General features: G+C 41.8%; 3 protein-coding genes across 8 annotated transcripts in view; all 3 read right to left on the minus strand.

Annotated features, from left to right (window-relative positions):
• The window catches only part of LOC127374227 (protocadherin gamma-C5), a 145,348-nt gene that overhangs the window by 94,234 nt on the left and 32,815 nt on the right, over positions 1 to 18,299 (minus strand). The window contains exon 2 of one of the 6 annotated variants that reach the window (XM_051419324.1): positions 989 to 1,567. The exons of 2 other annotated variants lie outside the window; for them this stretch is intronic. In XM_051419324.1, coding sequence (XP_051275284.1) covers positions 989 to 1,567 — 579 coding nt within the window. Of the gene's footprint in view, positions 1 to 988; positions 3,433 to 14,985; positions 17,407 to 18,299 lie in introns of those variants that run through there. 3 more of the 6 variants (XM_051419326.1, XM_051419329.1, XM_051419337.1) reach the window with 3 other exon arrangements.
• LOC127374258 (protocadherin beta-16-like) overlaps positions 1 to 18,299 on the minus strand; it is a 41,403-nt gene that overhangs the window by 20,122 nt on the left and 2,982 nt on the right. The gene's annotated exons all lie outside the window — the stretch shown is intronic.
• LOC127374235 (protocadherin beta-16-like) overlaps positions 4,021 to 18,299 on the minus strand; it is a 30,314-nt gene continuing 16,035 nt past the window's right edge. Inside the window, exon 2 of the mRNA XM_051419385.1 lies at positions 4,021 to 5,162. Within this exon, the coding sequence (XP_051275345.1) occupies positions 4,386 to 5,162 (777 nt within the window). The 3' untranslated portion in view covers positions 4,021 to 4,385. The remainder of the gene's footprint in view (positions 5,163 to 18,299) is intronic.

The following is an 18,299-nucleotide window of genomic DNA, read 5'->3' on the forward strand; positions in this document are numbered from 1 at the left end:
CAGAAGACTCACTGTTAGGAAAGTATAACTGGAAATAAAGTAATAAACCCGTGTAAGTGACATTATCCTCTGCACAAACGGCGAATCTTCCCTTTTGTTTCAAGATTCCTGAGCCATAACAATGTGTAGATTGTAACACAAACAACATCTGACTGGTATAGAAGATACAATGCATATGCTTTTCAAAATGAAAAGTAAAAACTCCTCAAGGATTAAACTAATAGAACATTTAAATAGGGACATGGAGAGGAAAACGATTGGTCTAGAAAATTCGCTGTCCGCGGTGCTGAAATAATTCAAGTTTTATTAACGTGCAATGCTCAATCAGTCCGAGTATATAATAAAAATATTAAATACCGAAACTGTCTGTCTGATGTTCAGTCAAATACCAACACCATGTCTCACTTCAAAGCGAAAAAGACTCCAAGCAAGACTGCCAATAAAGGACAAGTCAAACACATTTAAAATACAAATGTTATACAACAGAGCAGAAGGAGACAAACTTTGATGCGAAATTAAAGTGTTTAAAATGTCCGTATCTACCTATTTCCCATTGAAAGTCATAAAAAGTGTACTATACAGTCTGTATCAAAATGAGGTTAAATCAGTGTAACCCCCAAGTGAGTTCTCAGTCCACAACACACAATGCATCCCAGTCAAAATAACGTGGGTGTGAAATAATAGAACAGACTATCACTGCTCAAGAATGTAGATAATAGGATGCTGTCCATGGTACTGAAAATGGAGGAAGGATGTCCAACAGTTTCCGATCTATGAAACTAAACACTGAAAGAGAAATTAAGGCATGGAGAAGAAGCTACATTGTTTAACTAACCTCTAAAGGAGAGTCTGGTTCATCCAGGATGCTCTTTTCACTCTGTATCCGCTGCATCGTCCCTGTAGAACTGGGGTCCATTATCAGCACGTTCTGACTACCAGCTATGCCGAACTTACAGTCACTTTTTCTGGAGTCAGTCGTCCTGCACACCTCGTAATTGTACACGTGTTGGAGAGTCCCTGTCCCCAAAGTGTCTGAGTAACGTGGAGGATAATATGGAATCACAGGGAGATTGGAGTGATACAGGACGCGAGACTGTCTCCATCTGTAGACTTTCACTGATATAATAACCACTAAACACGTGATGAAGAGGAAGGAAACTACAGCCAAAGCCAACACTAAGTAAAAAGTCAGGTTGTCATTGTACTCCTTGTCGTGTGTAAAGTCAGTGAACTCCGACAGCACTTCAGGGAAGCTGTCCGCCACCGCCACGTTAACAATGACTGTAGCTGAACGAGAGGGCTGCCCGTTGTCCTCCACTATAACAGTCAGTCTTTGTTTCACAGCATCTTTATCAGTGACTTGGCGGATAGTTCTTATTTCTCCATTCTGTAAGCCCACTTCAAACAGCGCCCTGTCTGTGGCTTTCTGCAGTTTATAGGAGAGCCAGGCATTCTGTCCAGAGTCAACATCAACAGCCACCACTTTAGTGACCAGATAGCCCACATCTGCTGAACGAGGCACCATCTCAGCCACCAGAGAGCCACCAGTCTGGACTGGGTACAGAACCTGAGGGGGGTTGTCGTTCTGGTCCTGGATCATTATTTTCACACTCACATTGCTACTGAGTGGAGGGGAGCCTCCATCCTGAGCTTTGACGCGGAACTGGAAATCTTTGATCTGCTCGTAGTCAAAAGAGCGCAGTGCATCGATGACTCCACTATCAGCACTAACGGACACATATGAGGAGACTGGTACTCCGCTAACAGAGGAGTCCTCCAGTATGTAAGAAACACGGGCATTCTGGTTCCAGTCAGCGTCTCTGGCTTTCACTGTGAATATAGAGAGACCCGGTGTGTTGTTTTCTACAATGTAGGCCTCATATGAGCTCCTCTCAAAGACAGGCGCGTTATCATTCACATCAGAGATCTGTAAGGTGAGAGTGACGCTGCTGGAGAGGGAGGGCACGCCCTCATCAGAGCAGGTCACCGTAATATTATAATCAGTGGCTCTCTCTCTATCCAGATCACTGTCTGTTACTAAACTATAGAAATTATTGGTTGATGTTTTTAAAAGGAATGGTATGTTTTCGCTGATAAAACATTTCACATTACCATTTTCTCCTGAATCCAGGTCCTCGACATTTATCATTGTAACGACAGTATTGAGTTTGGCATCCTCTGATATAACAGTTGACTTTGACATTATGTTAATTTCGGGCTTGTTGTCATTTAGATCTTTCACATCAACAATTAATTTACATGAATCTGTGAGTCCTCCGTCGTCAATAGCACGTAGATTAATTTGAAAATGTCTTGATTTTTCGAAGTCAATATTTCCAATTACAGTAACTTCGCCGCTTTCCTGATTTACCTCAAATATTTTCCTGACATTTCCTAATGTATTCGTGATTGAATATGTTATTTTACCGTGCGAGCCTTGATCCGCATCTGAGGCTGTAACAGTGGCAACAACTGTTCCTTTAGGTGAATTCTCAGTAACTGTAGCCTTGTATGTTTGCTGTGTAAAAACGGGGGCATTATCATTAACGTCTAAAACTGTGATGATAATCAGCATCGTTCCTGACATCTGCGGCTCTCCTCCATCTACAGCCGTTAACACAAGAGATATCTGCTCATGTTTCTCTCTGTCTAAAGGCTTCTGCAGCACCATCTCAACGTTTTTATTCCCATCAGCGTTATTGTGCAGTTTCAGAGCGAAATTATCTGTTGGTTTTAATTCATAGCTTTGAACACCATTAATTCCAACATCGAGATCCTCAGCTCTTTCCAGCACAAATTTTGCCCCGGTGACCGCTGACTCACTAATTTTAAATGCAATTTCAGTTTTGTCAAAGGTTGGTGCATTATCATTAATATCAGTGATCTGGACTGTAACCGGGTAAAATTCCATCGGATTCTCTAAAATAATCTGAAAATGTAAAGCGCAAAGCGCCGTCTCTGTACAGAGCACCTCTCTGTCGATTCTCTCTTTGACGAGGAGGACTCCTCTTTCTCTGTTCAGCTCGATGTACTCGTCGCTGGTCCTAGTATAGATTTTAGCTTTTCCCGACATCAAACGTTTTATTTCTAAACCTAAATCTTGTCCTATATTTCCCACTAAAGAGCCTTTCGCCATTTCTTCGGGAATAGAGTAGGTGACCTGTCCGACCACGGCGCCGAGGGAAAGGAGAGAGATAAACAACAGTACTTGCCGATTCATTGTTCTATCCGATTTTTTCCCCAGTAAAGCTCCACAGTCTGATTATACTCCAGAAAAAAACATATAACTCTTAAATTCCAGTGCCAAATCACAAGGTATCACTTTCAAAGCCCACTCATTGGAAGCAAATGTCCTGCAAGTCGAAATGTCTCATCTTCTTTATAAAAATGTTCCACACCCAGACTTATCCGTTCTTTGCCCGTCGTGTTCTCTCTGTATTGTGTCGATGTTACATGGGAGGTGCTGCTTCATCCCTGCACTCAGTCATCAACACTCTGGTCAACAGCGGCCCTATGAGTCCATAGTATAAAACTGCAGAACACCAACTAAAATTAAACTCCGGAGAGCTTAGTGTAATCCATCTGGATATTTAGTTACAACACATCTAATAAATATATTGGACTTTCCAAACTAATACAGGAGGAAAACATGATTGATATTCATATTATTTACTGTCTTCGTCATTAAAATAATATAATTGAAGATAACAGATACACAATCAAAGGAAATATGTTTATCAGACCTTACAGATCTATCGGGGATTGCGATGGATATAAAATCCATTTTAAGACAGGAAGGGGATATAGCTCTGAAACGGTTTCTCTACATGATGACTATGAAAAATAATGAGAAGAACAGAGACCAATATTAAAACTGTGGAAACGGCAGCTGACAAACAGGATGCACGAGTGGCTGTAGTATTTATGTCGCTGTCCGCAGTTCTGAAGTGTATCTACTCAAAGCTCTCACACTGCAGGAGCTGTTCGAAGAACACGATTCTGTATTGCGCTAAAATATCTGAAAAACCATTGTGAAACATTACTATTAAAAATAAATGGATTAGATTTATTGTCCCAGAGGAAGATTTATTTTCACAGCCAGCACAACACAGCAGAACTTGGTCCTTCGTCTACTTCCATTATCACTACAACTACTTCTACCACACTCATTAATTATTAATATCAAAACAACTCGTGGTGTCTTTCAATATAGGTTTAGGTTAAAATGCATTCGAAGTCCCTTTGGAGAATAAACATAGCTGAAAAAGTGACCAGTATATAGAAATATAGGGCATAGAAACTGGTCCCCTAAACGAAAAGTATACCCAAAATGCCATGCTCCCCTTTTGTTAGTTAAAAAATAATTGTGTGTCATTAAAGACGTTTTAAATAATCAAGCATACACTGAAATGGTATTGAAGTCGTCTAACCTCTAGAGGAGAGTCTGGTTCATCCAGGATGCTCTTTTCACTCTGTATCCGCTGCATCGTCCCTGTTGAACTGGGGTCCATTATCAGCACGTTCTGACTACCAGCTCTGCCGAACTTACAGTCACTCTTTCTGGAGTCAGTCGTCCTGCACACCTCGTAATTGTACACGTGTTGGAGAGTCCCTGTCCCCAAAGTGTCTGAGTAACGTGGAGGATAATATGGAATCACAGGGAGATTGGAGTGATACAGGACGCGAGACTGTCTCCATCTGTAGATTTTCACTGATATAATAACCACTAAACACGTGATGAAGAGGAAGGAAACTACAGCCAAAGCCAACACTAAGTAAAAAGTCAGGTTGTCATTGTACTCCTTGTCGTGTGTAAAGTCAGTGAACTCCGACAGCACTTCAGGGAAGCTGTCCGCAACCGCCACGTTAACAATAATTGTAGCTGAACGAGAGGGCTGCCCGTTGTCCTCCACTATAACAGTCAGTCTTTGTTTCACAGCATCTTTATCAGTGACTTGGCGGATAGTTCTTATTTCTCCATTCTGTAAGCCCACTTCAAACAGCGCCCTGTCTGTGGCTTTCTGCAGTTTATAGGAGAGCCAGGCATTCTGTCCAGAGTCCACATCAACAGCCACCACTTTAGTGACCAGATAGCCCACATCTGCTGAACGAGGCACCATCTCAGCCACCAGAGAGCCACCAGTCTGGACTGGGTACAGAACCTGAGGGGGGTTGTCGTTCTGGTCCTGGATCATTATTTTCACACTCACATTGCTACTGAGTGGAGGGGAGCCTCCATCCTGAGCTTTGACGCGGAACTGGAAATCTTTGATCTGCTCATAGTCAAAAGAGCGCACTGCATGGATGACTCCACTACCAGCACTAACGGACACATATGAGGAGACTGGCACTCCGTTAACAGAGGAGTCCTCCAGTATGTAAGAAAGACGGGCATTCTGGTTCCAGTCAGCGTCTCTGGCTTTCACAGTGAATATAGAGAGACCTGGTGTGTTGTTTTCTACAATGTAGGCCTCATATGAGCTCCTCTCAAAAACAGGCGCGTTATCATTTACATCAGAGATCTGTAAGGTGAGAGTGACGCTGCTGGAGAGGGAGGGTACTCCCTCATCAGAGCAGGTCACTGTGATGTTATACTCAGAGGCTCTCTCTCTGTCTAAATCACTGTCTGTCACTAAACTATAGAAATTATTTGTGGATGATTTTAAAATGAATGGCACGTTTTCGCTTATAAAACATTGCACTTTTCCATTTTCTCCAGTGTCCTTGTCCTCTATGTTTATCATTGTAACGACAGTATTGAGTTTGGCATCCTCTGATATAACAGTTGACTTCGACATTATGTTAATTTCAGGATTGTTGTCATTTACATCTTGTACATCAACAATCAATTTACAGGAATCTGTGAGTCCTCCCTCATCACTAGCGAGTAAATTTATCTGAAAATTTCGCGACTTCTCAAAATCAATATTGCCAACTAAAGTAACTTCTCCGTTTTCCCTGTTTATCTTAAATACTTTCCTGACATCATCAAATGTATTCGTGATTGAATATGTTATTTTACCGTTAGAGCCTTGATCCGCATCTGAGGCTGTAACAGTGGCAACAACTGTTCCTTTAGGTGAATTCTCAGTAACTGTAGCCTTGTATGTTTGCTGTGTAAAAACGGGGGCATTATCATTAGCGTCTAAAACTGTGATGATAATCAGCATCGTTCCTGACATCTGCGGCTCTCCTCCATCTACAGCCGTTAACACAAGAGATATCTGCTCTTGTTTCTCTCTGTCTAAAGGCTTCTGCAGCACCATCTCAACGTTTTTATTCCCATCAGCGTTATTGTGCAGTTTCAGAGCGAAATTATCTGTTGGTTTTAATTCGTACCTTTGAAGATCATTCATGCCGACATCAAGATCCTCAGCTCTTTGTAGGACAAATTTTGCTCCTGTGATCGCTGACTCACTTATTTTAAATTTAATTTCCCCTTCTTCAAAGGTTGGTGCATTATCATTAATATCAGTGATCTGGACTGTAACGCTGTAAAATTCCATCGGATTCTCTAAAATAATCTGAAAATGTAAAGCGCAAGGCGTCGTCTGTCTGCAGAGCGCCTCTCTGTCGATTCTCTCTTTAACAAGGAGGACTCCTCTTTCTCTGTTCAGCTCGATGTACTCGTCGCTGTCTCGGGTATAAATTCGAGCTTTACCAGAAGTCAAACGTTTGGTTTCTAAACCTAAATCTTGTGCTATATTACCTACTAAAGACCCTTTCGACATTTCCTCCGGTATTGTGTAGCTGACCTGTCCAATTACCGAGCCAAGGGAAAGGAGACAGATAAACAACAGCGCTTGTCCTTTCATTGTTCTATCCGAGTAGTTTACCAGCAAGGTTCCACAGTCCAGCTATATATCCCAGAAAGTCAAATCCAGTGCAGTGTCGAACATCAATTTCGAGGCTATATAATCCAAACAGCGTAAAGAAATGTGTCGGAGGTCGTGGCTGTTATCAGATATTCGACAAACCCCGAATGTCTGTTGTTCCCCGTCGTGCTCTCTCTTCATTATGTTGATGTTACATGGGAGGTGCTGCTACAACCCTACTCTGAGCCGTGCACACTCTGGTCAACAGCGGCCCTAAGAGTTCATAATACACAACTGCAGACAACCAAAATGAAATAATCTGTCCAGAAGACTCACTGTTAGGAAAGTATAACTGGAAATAGAGTAATAAAGCCGTGTAAGTGACATTATCTTCTGCACAAACGGCGAGTCTTCCCTTTTGTTTCAAGATTCTTGAGCCATAACAGTGTGTAGATTGAAACACAAATAACATCTGACTGGTATAGAAGATACAATGCATATGCTTTTGAAAAGGAAAAGTAAAAATTCTTCAAAGATTAAACGAATATAAAATTGAAATAGGGACACGGAGAGTAAAACGATTAGTCTAGAATATTCGCTGTCCGCGGTGCTGAAATAATTTAAGTTTTATTAACGTCCAATGCTCAATCAGTCCGAGTATATAATAAAAATATTAAATACCGAAACTGTCTGTCTGATGTTCAGTCAAATACCAACACCATGTCTCACTTCAAAGCGATAAAGACTCCAAGCAAGACTGCCAATAAAGGACAAGTCAAACACATTTAAAATACAAATGTTATACAATAGAGCAGAAGGAGAGAAACTTTGATACAAATTCAAGTGTTTAAAATGTCTGTATCTAAGTATGTGCCATTAAAAGTCATAAAAATATATATAGTCTGTATAAAAACGAGGTTAAATCAGTGCAACCCCCAAGTGAGTTCTCAGTCCACAACACACAATGCATCCCAGTCAAAATAACGTGGGTGTGAAATAATAGAACAGACTATCACTGCTCAAGAATATAGATAATAGGATGCTGTCCATGGCACTGAAAATGGAGGAAGGATGTCCAACAGTTTCCGATCTATAAAACTAAACACTGAAAGAGAAATTAAAGCATGGAGAAGAAGCTACATTATTTAACCAACCTCTAGAGGAGAGTCTGGTTCATCCAGGATGCTCTTTTCACTCTGTATCCGCTGCATCGTCCCTGTAGAACTGGGGTCCATTATCAGCACGTTCTGACTACCAGCTCTGCCGAACTTACAGTCACTTTTTCTGGAGTCAGTCGTCCTGCACACCTCGTAATTGTACACGTGTTGGAGAGTCCCTGTCCCCAAAGTGTCTGAGTAACGTGGAGGATAATATGGAATCACAGGGAGATTGGAGTGATACAGGACGCGAGACTGTCTCCATCTGTAGATTTTCACTGATATAATAACCACTAAACACGTGATGAAGAGGAAGGAAACTACAGCCAAAGCCAACACTAAGTAAAAAGTCAAGTTGTCATTGTACTCCTTGTCGTGTGTAAAGTCAGTGAACTCCGACAGCACTTCAGGGAAGCTGTCCGCCACCGCCACGTTAACAATGACTGTAGCTGATCGAGAGGGCTGCCCGTTGTCCTCCACTATAACAGTCAGTCTTTGTTTCACAGCATCTTTATCAGTGACTTGGCGGATAGTTCTTATTTCTCCATTCTGTAAGCCCACTTCAAACAGCGCCCTGTCTGTGGCTTTCTGCAGTTTATAGGAGAGCCAGGCATTCTGTCCAGAGTCCACATCAACAGCCACCACTTTAGTGACCAGATAGCCCACATCTGCTGAACGAGGCACCATCTCAGCCACCAGAGAGCCACCAGTCTGGACTGGGTACAGAACCTGAGGGGGGTTGTCGTTCTGGTCCTGGATCATTATTTTCACACTCACATTGCTACTGAGTGGAGGGGAGCCTCCATCCTGAGCTTTGACGCGAAACTGGAAATCTTTGATCTGCTCGTAGTCAAAAGAGCGCACTGCATGGATGACTCCACTATCAGCACTAACGGACACATATGAGGAGACTGGCACTCCGTTTACAGAGGAGTCCTCCAGTATGTACGAAATACGGGCATTCTGGCTCCAGTCAGCGTCTCTGGCTTTCACTGTGAATATAGAGAGACCTGGTGTGTTGTTTTCTACAATGTAGGCCTCATATGAGCTCCTCTCAAAAACAGGCGCGTTATCATTCACGTCAGAGATCTGTAAGGTGAGAGTGACACTGCTGGAGAGGGAGGGTACTCCCTCATCAGAGCAGGTCACTGTGATATTATACTCAGAGGCTCTCTCTCTGTCTAAATCACTGTCGGTTATGACGGTAAAGAAATTATTTGTTGTTGATTTAATAGCAAACGGAATATTTTCGTTTAAAACACACATGACTTTGCCGTTATTGTGTGAATCCAGATCTTGAATATTAAGCATTGTTACAACCGTTCCCGGCTTCATGCTCTCAGAAACTGTGTTTGAGTTAGACATGATGTTAATGGTCGGAGGGTTATCGTTTGTATCTGTCACGTCCACAATTAGTTTACAAGCGTCGGATAATCCTCCCTGATCTGATACCTGAACATCTAACTCATAAAGTTTCCTTTTTTCATAATCGACATTTCCAGTTAAGGTTAATACTCCATTACTGGGATCAATTTCAAAGAGACCCGCTGCTCCAGATTTTGAAATCATGTATGTTACTTTACCGTTATTGCCTTTATCTATGTCTGTAGCCTTTACGGTAGTTATTAAAGTGCCAACAGGAGCGTTCTCTATAACACTTGCTTTGTATTCCGGTTTTGAACAAACAGGCGGGTTGTCATTGGCGTCTAACACAGTTATGATAATCTGCATTATCCCCGAAAGCTGTGGTTCACCACCATCCAGAGCGGTTAGTATTAATGACATATGCTCCTGATTCTCTCGATCTAACTGTTTCTGTAAAACCATCTCGACATGTTTAGTCCCATCTCCTCGGCTGATGGTTTTCAGAACGAAATTATCACTGGGTTTTAGGGCGTAGCTGCTCAAGCCGTTTACACCAACATCATCGTCTATGGCTTTCTCTAAGACAAATCGAGCTCCGGTAAGAGCTGATTCGCTAATTTCATATTTCATCTCACCTCTCTCAAATGTGGGAGGGTTGTCATTTATATCGGTAATTTCGACAGTAACTGTGTAAAACTCCATTGGGTTTTCCAAGATCATTTGAAAATGGAGTGCGCAAGGCATTGTTTGACCGCATAGAGATTCTCTGTCTATTTTATTTTTAACAAGGAGGACTCCTCTTTCTCTTTTCAGCTCAATATATTCCTCAGTGTTACCAGTATAAATACGAGCTTTACCGGACTTCAGTCTTTCCACACCTAAACCTAAATCTTGGGCTATATTGCCTATTAGAGCCCCCTTTGCCATTTCTTCGGGAATGGAGTAGCTGACCTGCCCGTGCACTACAGTGAGAGAGAGCACCGAGATAAACAACAGCACTTGCCATCCCATCGTTCCCGTCGACACGTCTGTGAAGAAAACCAGAAAATCCTCTGTTTCTTAACGACAGGTTCCGCTTTTGTTCTGTATGTAAACGTATATGGTCCCAAAGATGGCACTTAGTCTAAATTTTGGAAGAAAGAAATCCCATTGCGCGGTCCTAAGTCATGCTGTTAACGGCAGTCCCGACTGTCCCGACTCTGCCTCTCTCTATTTCACAAAGCAATATGTTGACGTATAGGGGAGGTACTGCATCAAATGCTTCCTCAGTAACTCGATGGCCAACAGCGTCCCTATCGGTCCAATGGACTGAACTACATGGTGCATTACTGTGGCAATCATCATAATGGAATTTTAAAAAATAACAACAAAAAGATTTACTGCGACATATTTTGCTGTATTGTAATCCCATATACACATTTAGACTCATGTCTGTCTGCGTTACTGATGATAACAAATAGATGACTAAATAAACCAAATATAAATTACAGTATGAAGAAATAATCAAACAAAGGTAATGGCACAAAAGCACACATATACAGGTACATGGACACACAAGAAGCTACATATAACAGGGAGTCAAATAGAATAAATTGCACTAAATGTTAATTATTTTTCTGCTAGAAATACCCTAAGTGGATTGCAGGGACATAACTCGTTTGAGTTCTCCGCGGGGCTGAAAAATAAAAGACAATATTCAGAGCAATGATTCCTGAATCCACTCTGCGCTTTAGTGTGCATCTGTAAATTGTGTACATTACAGAATAAATACATCAGTGGAAGAGGGAGTTAGATAAATAGATAGATAGATAGATAGATAGATAGATAGATAGATAGATAGAGAGCGAGAGAGAGAGAGAGAGAAGGAGGAGAGAGAGAGAGAAGGAGGAGGAGGAGGATCCTACAGAGGGCAAATTTTCTCTGGCATATTATGTGCGCTATCCATGGTGCTGAAAAAGAAAAAACAACAATTCCCAACATGCTAAACTAAATTCAGCATGTACAGATACCGTGTTTGAAAAGCTGAGAAAGATCAAAATTGGAGTGATACAGGAATAGGCCTAAAAATATAGGCTATTTGATGAAGAAAAGCTGTAGATTCATATAACTTTATAATAAGACAAAGCCAACCTCAAGAGGAGAATCTGGTTCATCCAGGATGCTCTTTTCACTCTGTATCCGCTGCATCGTCCCTGTTGAACTGGGGTCCATTATCAGCACGTTCTGACTACCAGCTCTGCCGAACTTACAGTCACTCTTTCTGGAGTCAGTCGTCCTGCACACCTCGTAATTGTACACGTGTTGGAGAGTCCCTGTCCCCAAAGTGTCTGAGTAACGTGGAGGATAATATGGAATCACAGGGAGATTGGAGTGATACAGGACGCGAGACTGTCTCCATCTGTAGATTTTCACTGATATAATAACCACTAAACACGTGATGAAGAGGAAGGAAACTACAGCCAAAGCCAACACTAAGTAAAAAGTCAGGTTGTCATTGTACTCCTTGTCGTGTGTAAAGTCAGTGAACTCCGACAGCACTTCAGGGAAGCTGTCCGCCACCGCCACGTTAACAATGACTGTAGCTGAACGAGAGGGCTGCCCGTTGTCCTCCACTATAACAGTCAGTCTTTGTTTCACAGCATCTTTATCAGTGACTTGGCGGATGGTTCTTATTTCTCCATTCTGTAAGCCCACTTCAAACAGCGCCCTGTCTGTGGCTTTCTGCAGTTTATAGGAGAGCCAGGCATTCTGTCCAGAGTCCACATCAACAGCCACCACTTTAGTGACCAGATAGCCCACATCTGCTGAACGAGGCACCATCTCAGCCACCAGAGAGCCACCAGTCTGGACTGGGTACAGAACCTGAGGAGGGTTGTCGTTCTGGTCCTGAATCATTATTTTCACGCTCACATTGCTACTGAGTGGAGGGGAGCCTCCATCCTGAGCTTTGACGCGGAACTGGAAATCTTTTATCTGCTCGTAGTCAAAAGAGCGCACTGCATGGATGACTCCACTATCAGCACTAACGGACACATATGAGGAGACTGGCACTCCGTTAACAGAGGAGTCCTCCAGTATGTAAGAAACACGGGCATTCTGGTTCCAGTCAGCGTCTCTGGCTTTTACTGTGAATATAGAGAGACCTGGTGTGTTGTTTTCTACAATGTAGGCCTCATATGAGCTCCTCTCAAAGACAGGCACGTTATCATTTACATCAGAGATCTGTAAGGTGAGAGTGACGCTGCTGGAGAGGGAGGGTACTCCCTCATCAGAGCAGGTCACTGTGATATTATACTGAGAGGATCTTTCTCTGTCTAAATCACTGTCTGTCACTAGGTTAAAGAAATTATTTGATGTTGGCTTTAATATAAAAGGAATATGTTCATTAATTGCACACTGAACTTTTCCATTATCTCCTGAATCCATGTCCTGGACATTTACCATAGTCACAACTGTAACTGGTTTCGAGTCCTCGGGAATCATATTCGTCTGTGACATTATATTAATAACTGGCTTGTTATCATTAATGTCTATCACTTCAACCGTAATCTTACATAAATCTGTCAGTCCTCCTTCATCACTGGCTTGTACGCGTATTTGGTAGAAACGTGCCTTTTCATAATCGACATTACTTTTTAAGATCAAATCCCCATTTAATTCATTGATCTCAAACATGTCTCGTACATCTGCAACTGTGTTAGATATTGAATACGTTATTTTAGAATTTGATCCTTTATCAGCATCTGACGCACTTACTTTGGTTATGACTGTACCTTTGGGTGCGTTTTCGGTTATTGTAGCTTTGTAAACTGTCTTCGTAAAAACAGGTGCATTGTCATTGGCATCCAACACTGTAACGTGTATCTGTGCGGTGCCAGATAGGTTCGGTTCCCCTCCGTCCACCGCAGTTAACACTAGAAATATCTCCTCTTGCTTTTCTCTGTCGAGTGATTTTTGTAACACCATTTCAACTATCTTTTCTCCATCGGGTTGATCTTTTAATTTCAGCACAAAATTCTCGGTTTTTGTGAGAAAATAATTTTGAAGACCATTCATGCCGACATCGGAATCTATTGCCCTCTCTAACAAGAATTTTGCTCCTATTGCAGCGGATTCACTTATTTTGAATTTCATGTCAGATTTTTCAAATATTGGAGTGTTGTCATTAATATCTGTAATTTCGACAACAACCGTGTAAAATTCCATTGGATTTTCTAAAATAACCTGAAAATGCAAAGCGCAGGGCGTCGTCTGTCCACAGAGCGCCTCTCTGTCTATTTTCTCTTTGATAAGGAGGACTCCTCGTTCTCTGTTCAGCTCGATGTACTCTGCGCTGTCTCCTGTAAAAATCCGAGCTTTGCCTGTTGTCAGTCTTTTTCTGTCTAGACCTAAATCCTGAGCGATGTTGCCGATTAAACTGCCTTTTGCCATTTCCTCGGGGATGGAGTAACTGACCTGTCCGACCACCGATGTGAGAGAAAGGATCGAGAGAAACAAAAGCACTTGCCGGCTCATTGTTCTGTCCTGCATTCCCATAACACACGAATCCCGCTACAGTCTTATGTCCGTTGGAACAATACTCCGATGAATTTCCTCGATATAAACAGGAATTTGATGTAACCGATGAATTACAGTTAACTGCAGCAGCCTGTTTTGATGATGGCTGCTCTCTTACTCTGTAATAGTCGCTCTGCGTGTGTGCTTTCCTCTGATTTAAGAAAAATAGTCGATCGGGAGGTACTGCTGAAACCTGACCAGCAATTATCACAGACTGGCCAACAGCGGCCCTAAGAGTTCAATCTAACGTACTACACAAATCTGTACAAATGGAAAAGTATTGAAGCATACAGATTTGGCTGAGAGACCACTTTACCACCACTTGTATCCTTCAATGCTGCGCCTTTAAACCAAGGCTGAGGTGTGGAACATAACTTCAAAGGTACAACACCCTGAATCAGACAGAAGTATTTTCAGACTTCATGAAGTCGGTACAAATACTGATCAAATATAGTTGTAATCTTGTTTCTGGAGAAGCAATACCTCTTCTACTTATATGAACACACAAACAAAGAATGAAGACAGATCTTGAAAGCGTAGGTTGCGTCATTTGGCGCTGGTGGCCAGTGACAAACATGACACTGACACTGAAGAATAATCTTTAAAGATTCATAGATTCTGAATTAATCTATAAAGGGTAACATGTATGTGTATTCAACTCAACTCAACTGTATGTAAATTCAAACATATACAAATATAAGCCAAGATGAATCCAATATAAATACACGATTAAAAACAAAAAAAGAAGTGATAAAATAATTTAATTAAATGTATCAATTTATCCAATGTTCAATCTATGCAATTCTATCAACTAAAAATATAGTCATTTGATAGATCTAGCTCACTTTTCTTACAACTCAAGACAAAGAGTTCGGTTATGTGTATTTTTGTGTGTAAAAAACAACATTATGTCATTGACAATGTTAAAGTAGTCTAACCTCTAGAGGAGAGTCTGGTTCATCCAGGATGCTCTTTTCACTCTGTATCCGCTGCATCGTCCCTGTAGAACTGGGGTCCATTATCAGCACGTTCTGACTACCAGCTCGGCCGAACTTACAGTCACTCCTTCTGGAGTCAGTCGTCCTGCACACCTCGTAATTGTACACGTGTTGGAGAGTCCCTGTCCCCAAAGTGTCTGAGTAACGTGGAGGATAATATGGAATCACAGGGAGATTGGAGTGATACAGGACGCGAGACTGTCTCCATCTGTAGATTTTCACTGATATAATAACCACTAAACACGTGATGAAGAGGAAGGAAACTACAGCCAAAGCCAATACTAAGTAAAAAGTCAGGTTGTCATTGTACTCCTTGTCGTGTGTAAAGTCAGTGAACTCCGACAGCACTTCAGGGAAGCTGTCCGCCACTGCCACGTTAACAATGACTGTAGCTGAACGAGAGGGCTGCCCGTTGTCCTCCACTATAAAAGTCAGTCTTTGTTTCACAGCATCTTTATCAGTGACTTGGCGGATAGTTCTTATTTCTCCATTCTGTAAGCCCACTTCAAACAGCGCCCTGTCTGTGGCTTTCTGCAGTTTATAGGAGAGCCAGGCATTCTGTCCAGAGTCCACATCAACAGCCACCACTTTAGTGACCAGATAGCCCACATCTGCTGAACGAGGGACCATCTCAGCCACCAGAGAGCCACCAGTCTGGACTGGGTACAGAACCTGAGGGGGGTTGTCGTTCTGGTCCTGGATCATTATTTTCACACTCACATTGCTACTGAGTGGAGGGGAGCCTCCATCCTGAGCTTTGACGCGAAACTGGAAATCTTTGATCTGCTCGTAGTCAAAAGAGCGCACTGCATGGATGACTCCACTATCAGCACTAACGGACACATATGAGGAGACTGGCACTCCGTTAACAGAGGAGTCCTCCAGTATGTAAGAAACACGGGCATTCTGGTTCCAGTCAGCGTCTCTGGCTTTCACTGTGAATATAGAGAGACCTGGTGTGTTGTTTTCTACAATGTAGGCCTCATATGAGCTCCTCTCAAAGACAGGCACGTTATCATTCACATCAGAGATCTGTAAGGTGAGAGTGACGCTGCTGGAGAGGGAGGGTACTCCCTCATCAGAGCAGGTCACTGTGATATTATACTCAGAGGCTCTCTCTCTGTCTAAATCACTGTCTGTTGTTAAACTGAAGAAATTACTTGACGTTGAAGAAATTGTGAATGGAATGTTCTCGTTAATGTAACATTTAACTTTTCCATTTTCACCCGAGTCTGGATCTTGGATATTTATCATAGTTACGACAGTGCCAGGTTGAGTGTCCTCTTTTACTACGCTGGACTTTGACATGACATTTATAGCAGGTATATTGTCATTTGTGTCAGTTATTTCCACTATAATTTTACATGAGTCAGTTAATCCTCCTTCATCACTAGCTTGGACATGTATTTGATATTGTCGCTTTTTTTCAAAGTCAGTGTTTCCGATCAGTGAAACCTCTCCGGTCTCTCTGCGTATCTCAAATAATTCTGACACATTGTCAAGTAGATTTAGTATTGTGTAAGATATTTCACCATTAGATCCTTCATCCGCGTCATGAGCACTAACAACCACTACTTGCGTCCCTGAGGGCGAGTTTTCTCTTATGGTGGACTTATAGATTTTCTGCGTAAAAACTGGAGCATTATCATTACTATCCAGCACACTAATGTGTATCTGAACGGTCCCGGAGAGCTGCGGCTCACCACCGTCTACTGCGGTCAATACAAGCGACAAACGAACGTCCTTTTCTCTATCTAAAGGTTTCTGTAAAACCATTTCTACCATCTTGCTTCCATCTGCTTGATTTTGCAGTCTCAAAACAAAGTTATCTGTTGGGTTTAACAAATAACTTTGAAGGCCATTTACACCGACATCCAGATCTACCGCTTGTTGCAACAAGAACACTGTTCCTGTAATAGCTGATTCACTTATTCTGAATTTCATTTCACCTCTTTTAAAAATTGGGGCGTTGTCGTTAATATCTGTAATCTCGACTGTAATGCTATAAAACTCCATAGGATTCTCCAAAATAACCTGGAAATGCAAAGCGCAGGGCGCTGTCTGTGCGCAGATTCCCTCTCTGTCTATTCTGTCTTTGACGAGGAGGACACCTCTCTCTTTATTTAACTCGATGTACTCTGGACTATCGCCCGTATAAATGCGAGCTTTCCCTGATTTTAGTCTTTTCACATCCAAACCCAAATCTTGCACAATATCACCCACGAAAGAGCCTTTAGGCATTTCCTCTGGGATGGAGTAGCTGACCTGCCCAATCACTGAACTGAAAAAGAGAACCGAGATAAACAGCAGCACTTGCCGTCTCATTGTTCTGTCCGTCGTTTTCCTGTAAAATGAACCGCGTACAATTCTCATAAAAACTGATGTTTTCTTCAGAGATGATCCTTTTTACGTTCTCCGGGTGTTTTTAAGTCACCAGTGGGATTGAAAATTACAGAAGTAAAAGAGCAGTGTCCGTCCGAATAAACGTTTAGATCTCTGGTCTTCGTATTCTGTACTGTTCCTTGTGTCTTTCTCTCGTTCTCTATCTGAAATGATGGGGGAGGTACTGCTGATTTCCTCTCCTTAACAAACACAGACTGGCCAACAGCGGCCCTAAGAGTTCACCATGCTGAACTACACAATACTGTGGTATATGGAAATGATTCAAGGTTTCTATATGGTCGGTTCTACATTCAGGTGAGCCAGTTGCGTCAATTAAACAACAAATAGTAGGATGAATAAAATATTACTTTTATATTTTGTTAGGTAAATGTAGCAGCACAAAGCTCAACTTCACAAAAAAACAAGCAAACTAGAGCTTTGTGAATTACGTGCAGGCATGAGGAAAGGTGTACACTCGCTGTAGTAAAACGATATGTTTTAATGTTACACACACACACACACACACACACACACACACACACACACACACACACACACACACAAGCACGCGGGGGCACACTAACGCACGAGCTCTTGAAACTCGCTCTGTCCACAATGCTATTTTAAAGCTGTAAAATCATATTCCTTCCAAAGTCTAAGTCATCCCATTGTGGAGGGTTTACATTTGTCCAACTAAACCATCCATGATGATAAATCCAGTATTTATTATCAGGCTTCGAAAAGATACATTTCATATCTCAAAAACAGATGAAAAACTGCGCTCCACAAGTCTTCTGAGCAAAATAAGTTAGTTCCTCCTCAACATGGAGTAAACTGAACACGTAAAAAGGTCAGTGTAGTGTGTAAAGTATGATTGAGTGATTGCATTTTTAATAAAGTTTTTCAGATGAAAAAAAGACACCTTTTGCAACATATAACGAAATGTTAAAACCATCCTGATGAAATAAAAAAATGCCGTTTAAGTGAGAACATTTGTTGAAATTGAACTGTTAGGAAACGGTTCA

Source organism: Dicentrarchus labrax, unplaced genomic scaffold (assembly GCF_905237075.1).
Source record: "Dicentrarchus labrax unplaced genomic scaffold, dlabrax2021, whole genome shotgun sequence".
Classification (NCBI taxonomy): Eukaryota; Metazoa; Chordata; class Actinopteri; family Moronidae; genus Dicentrarchus; species Dicentrarchus labrax.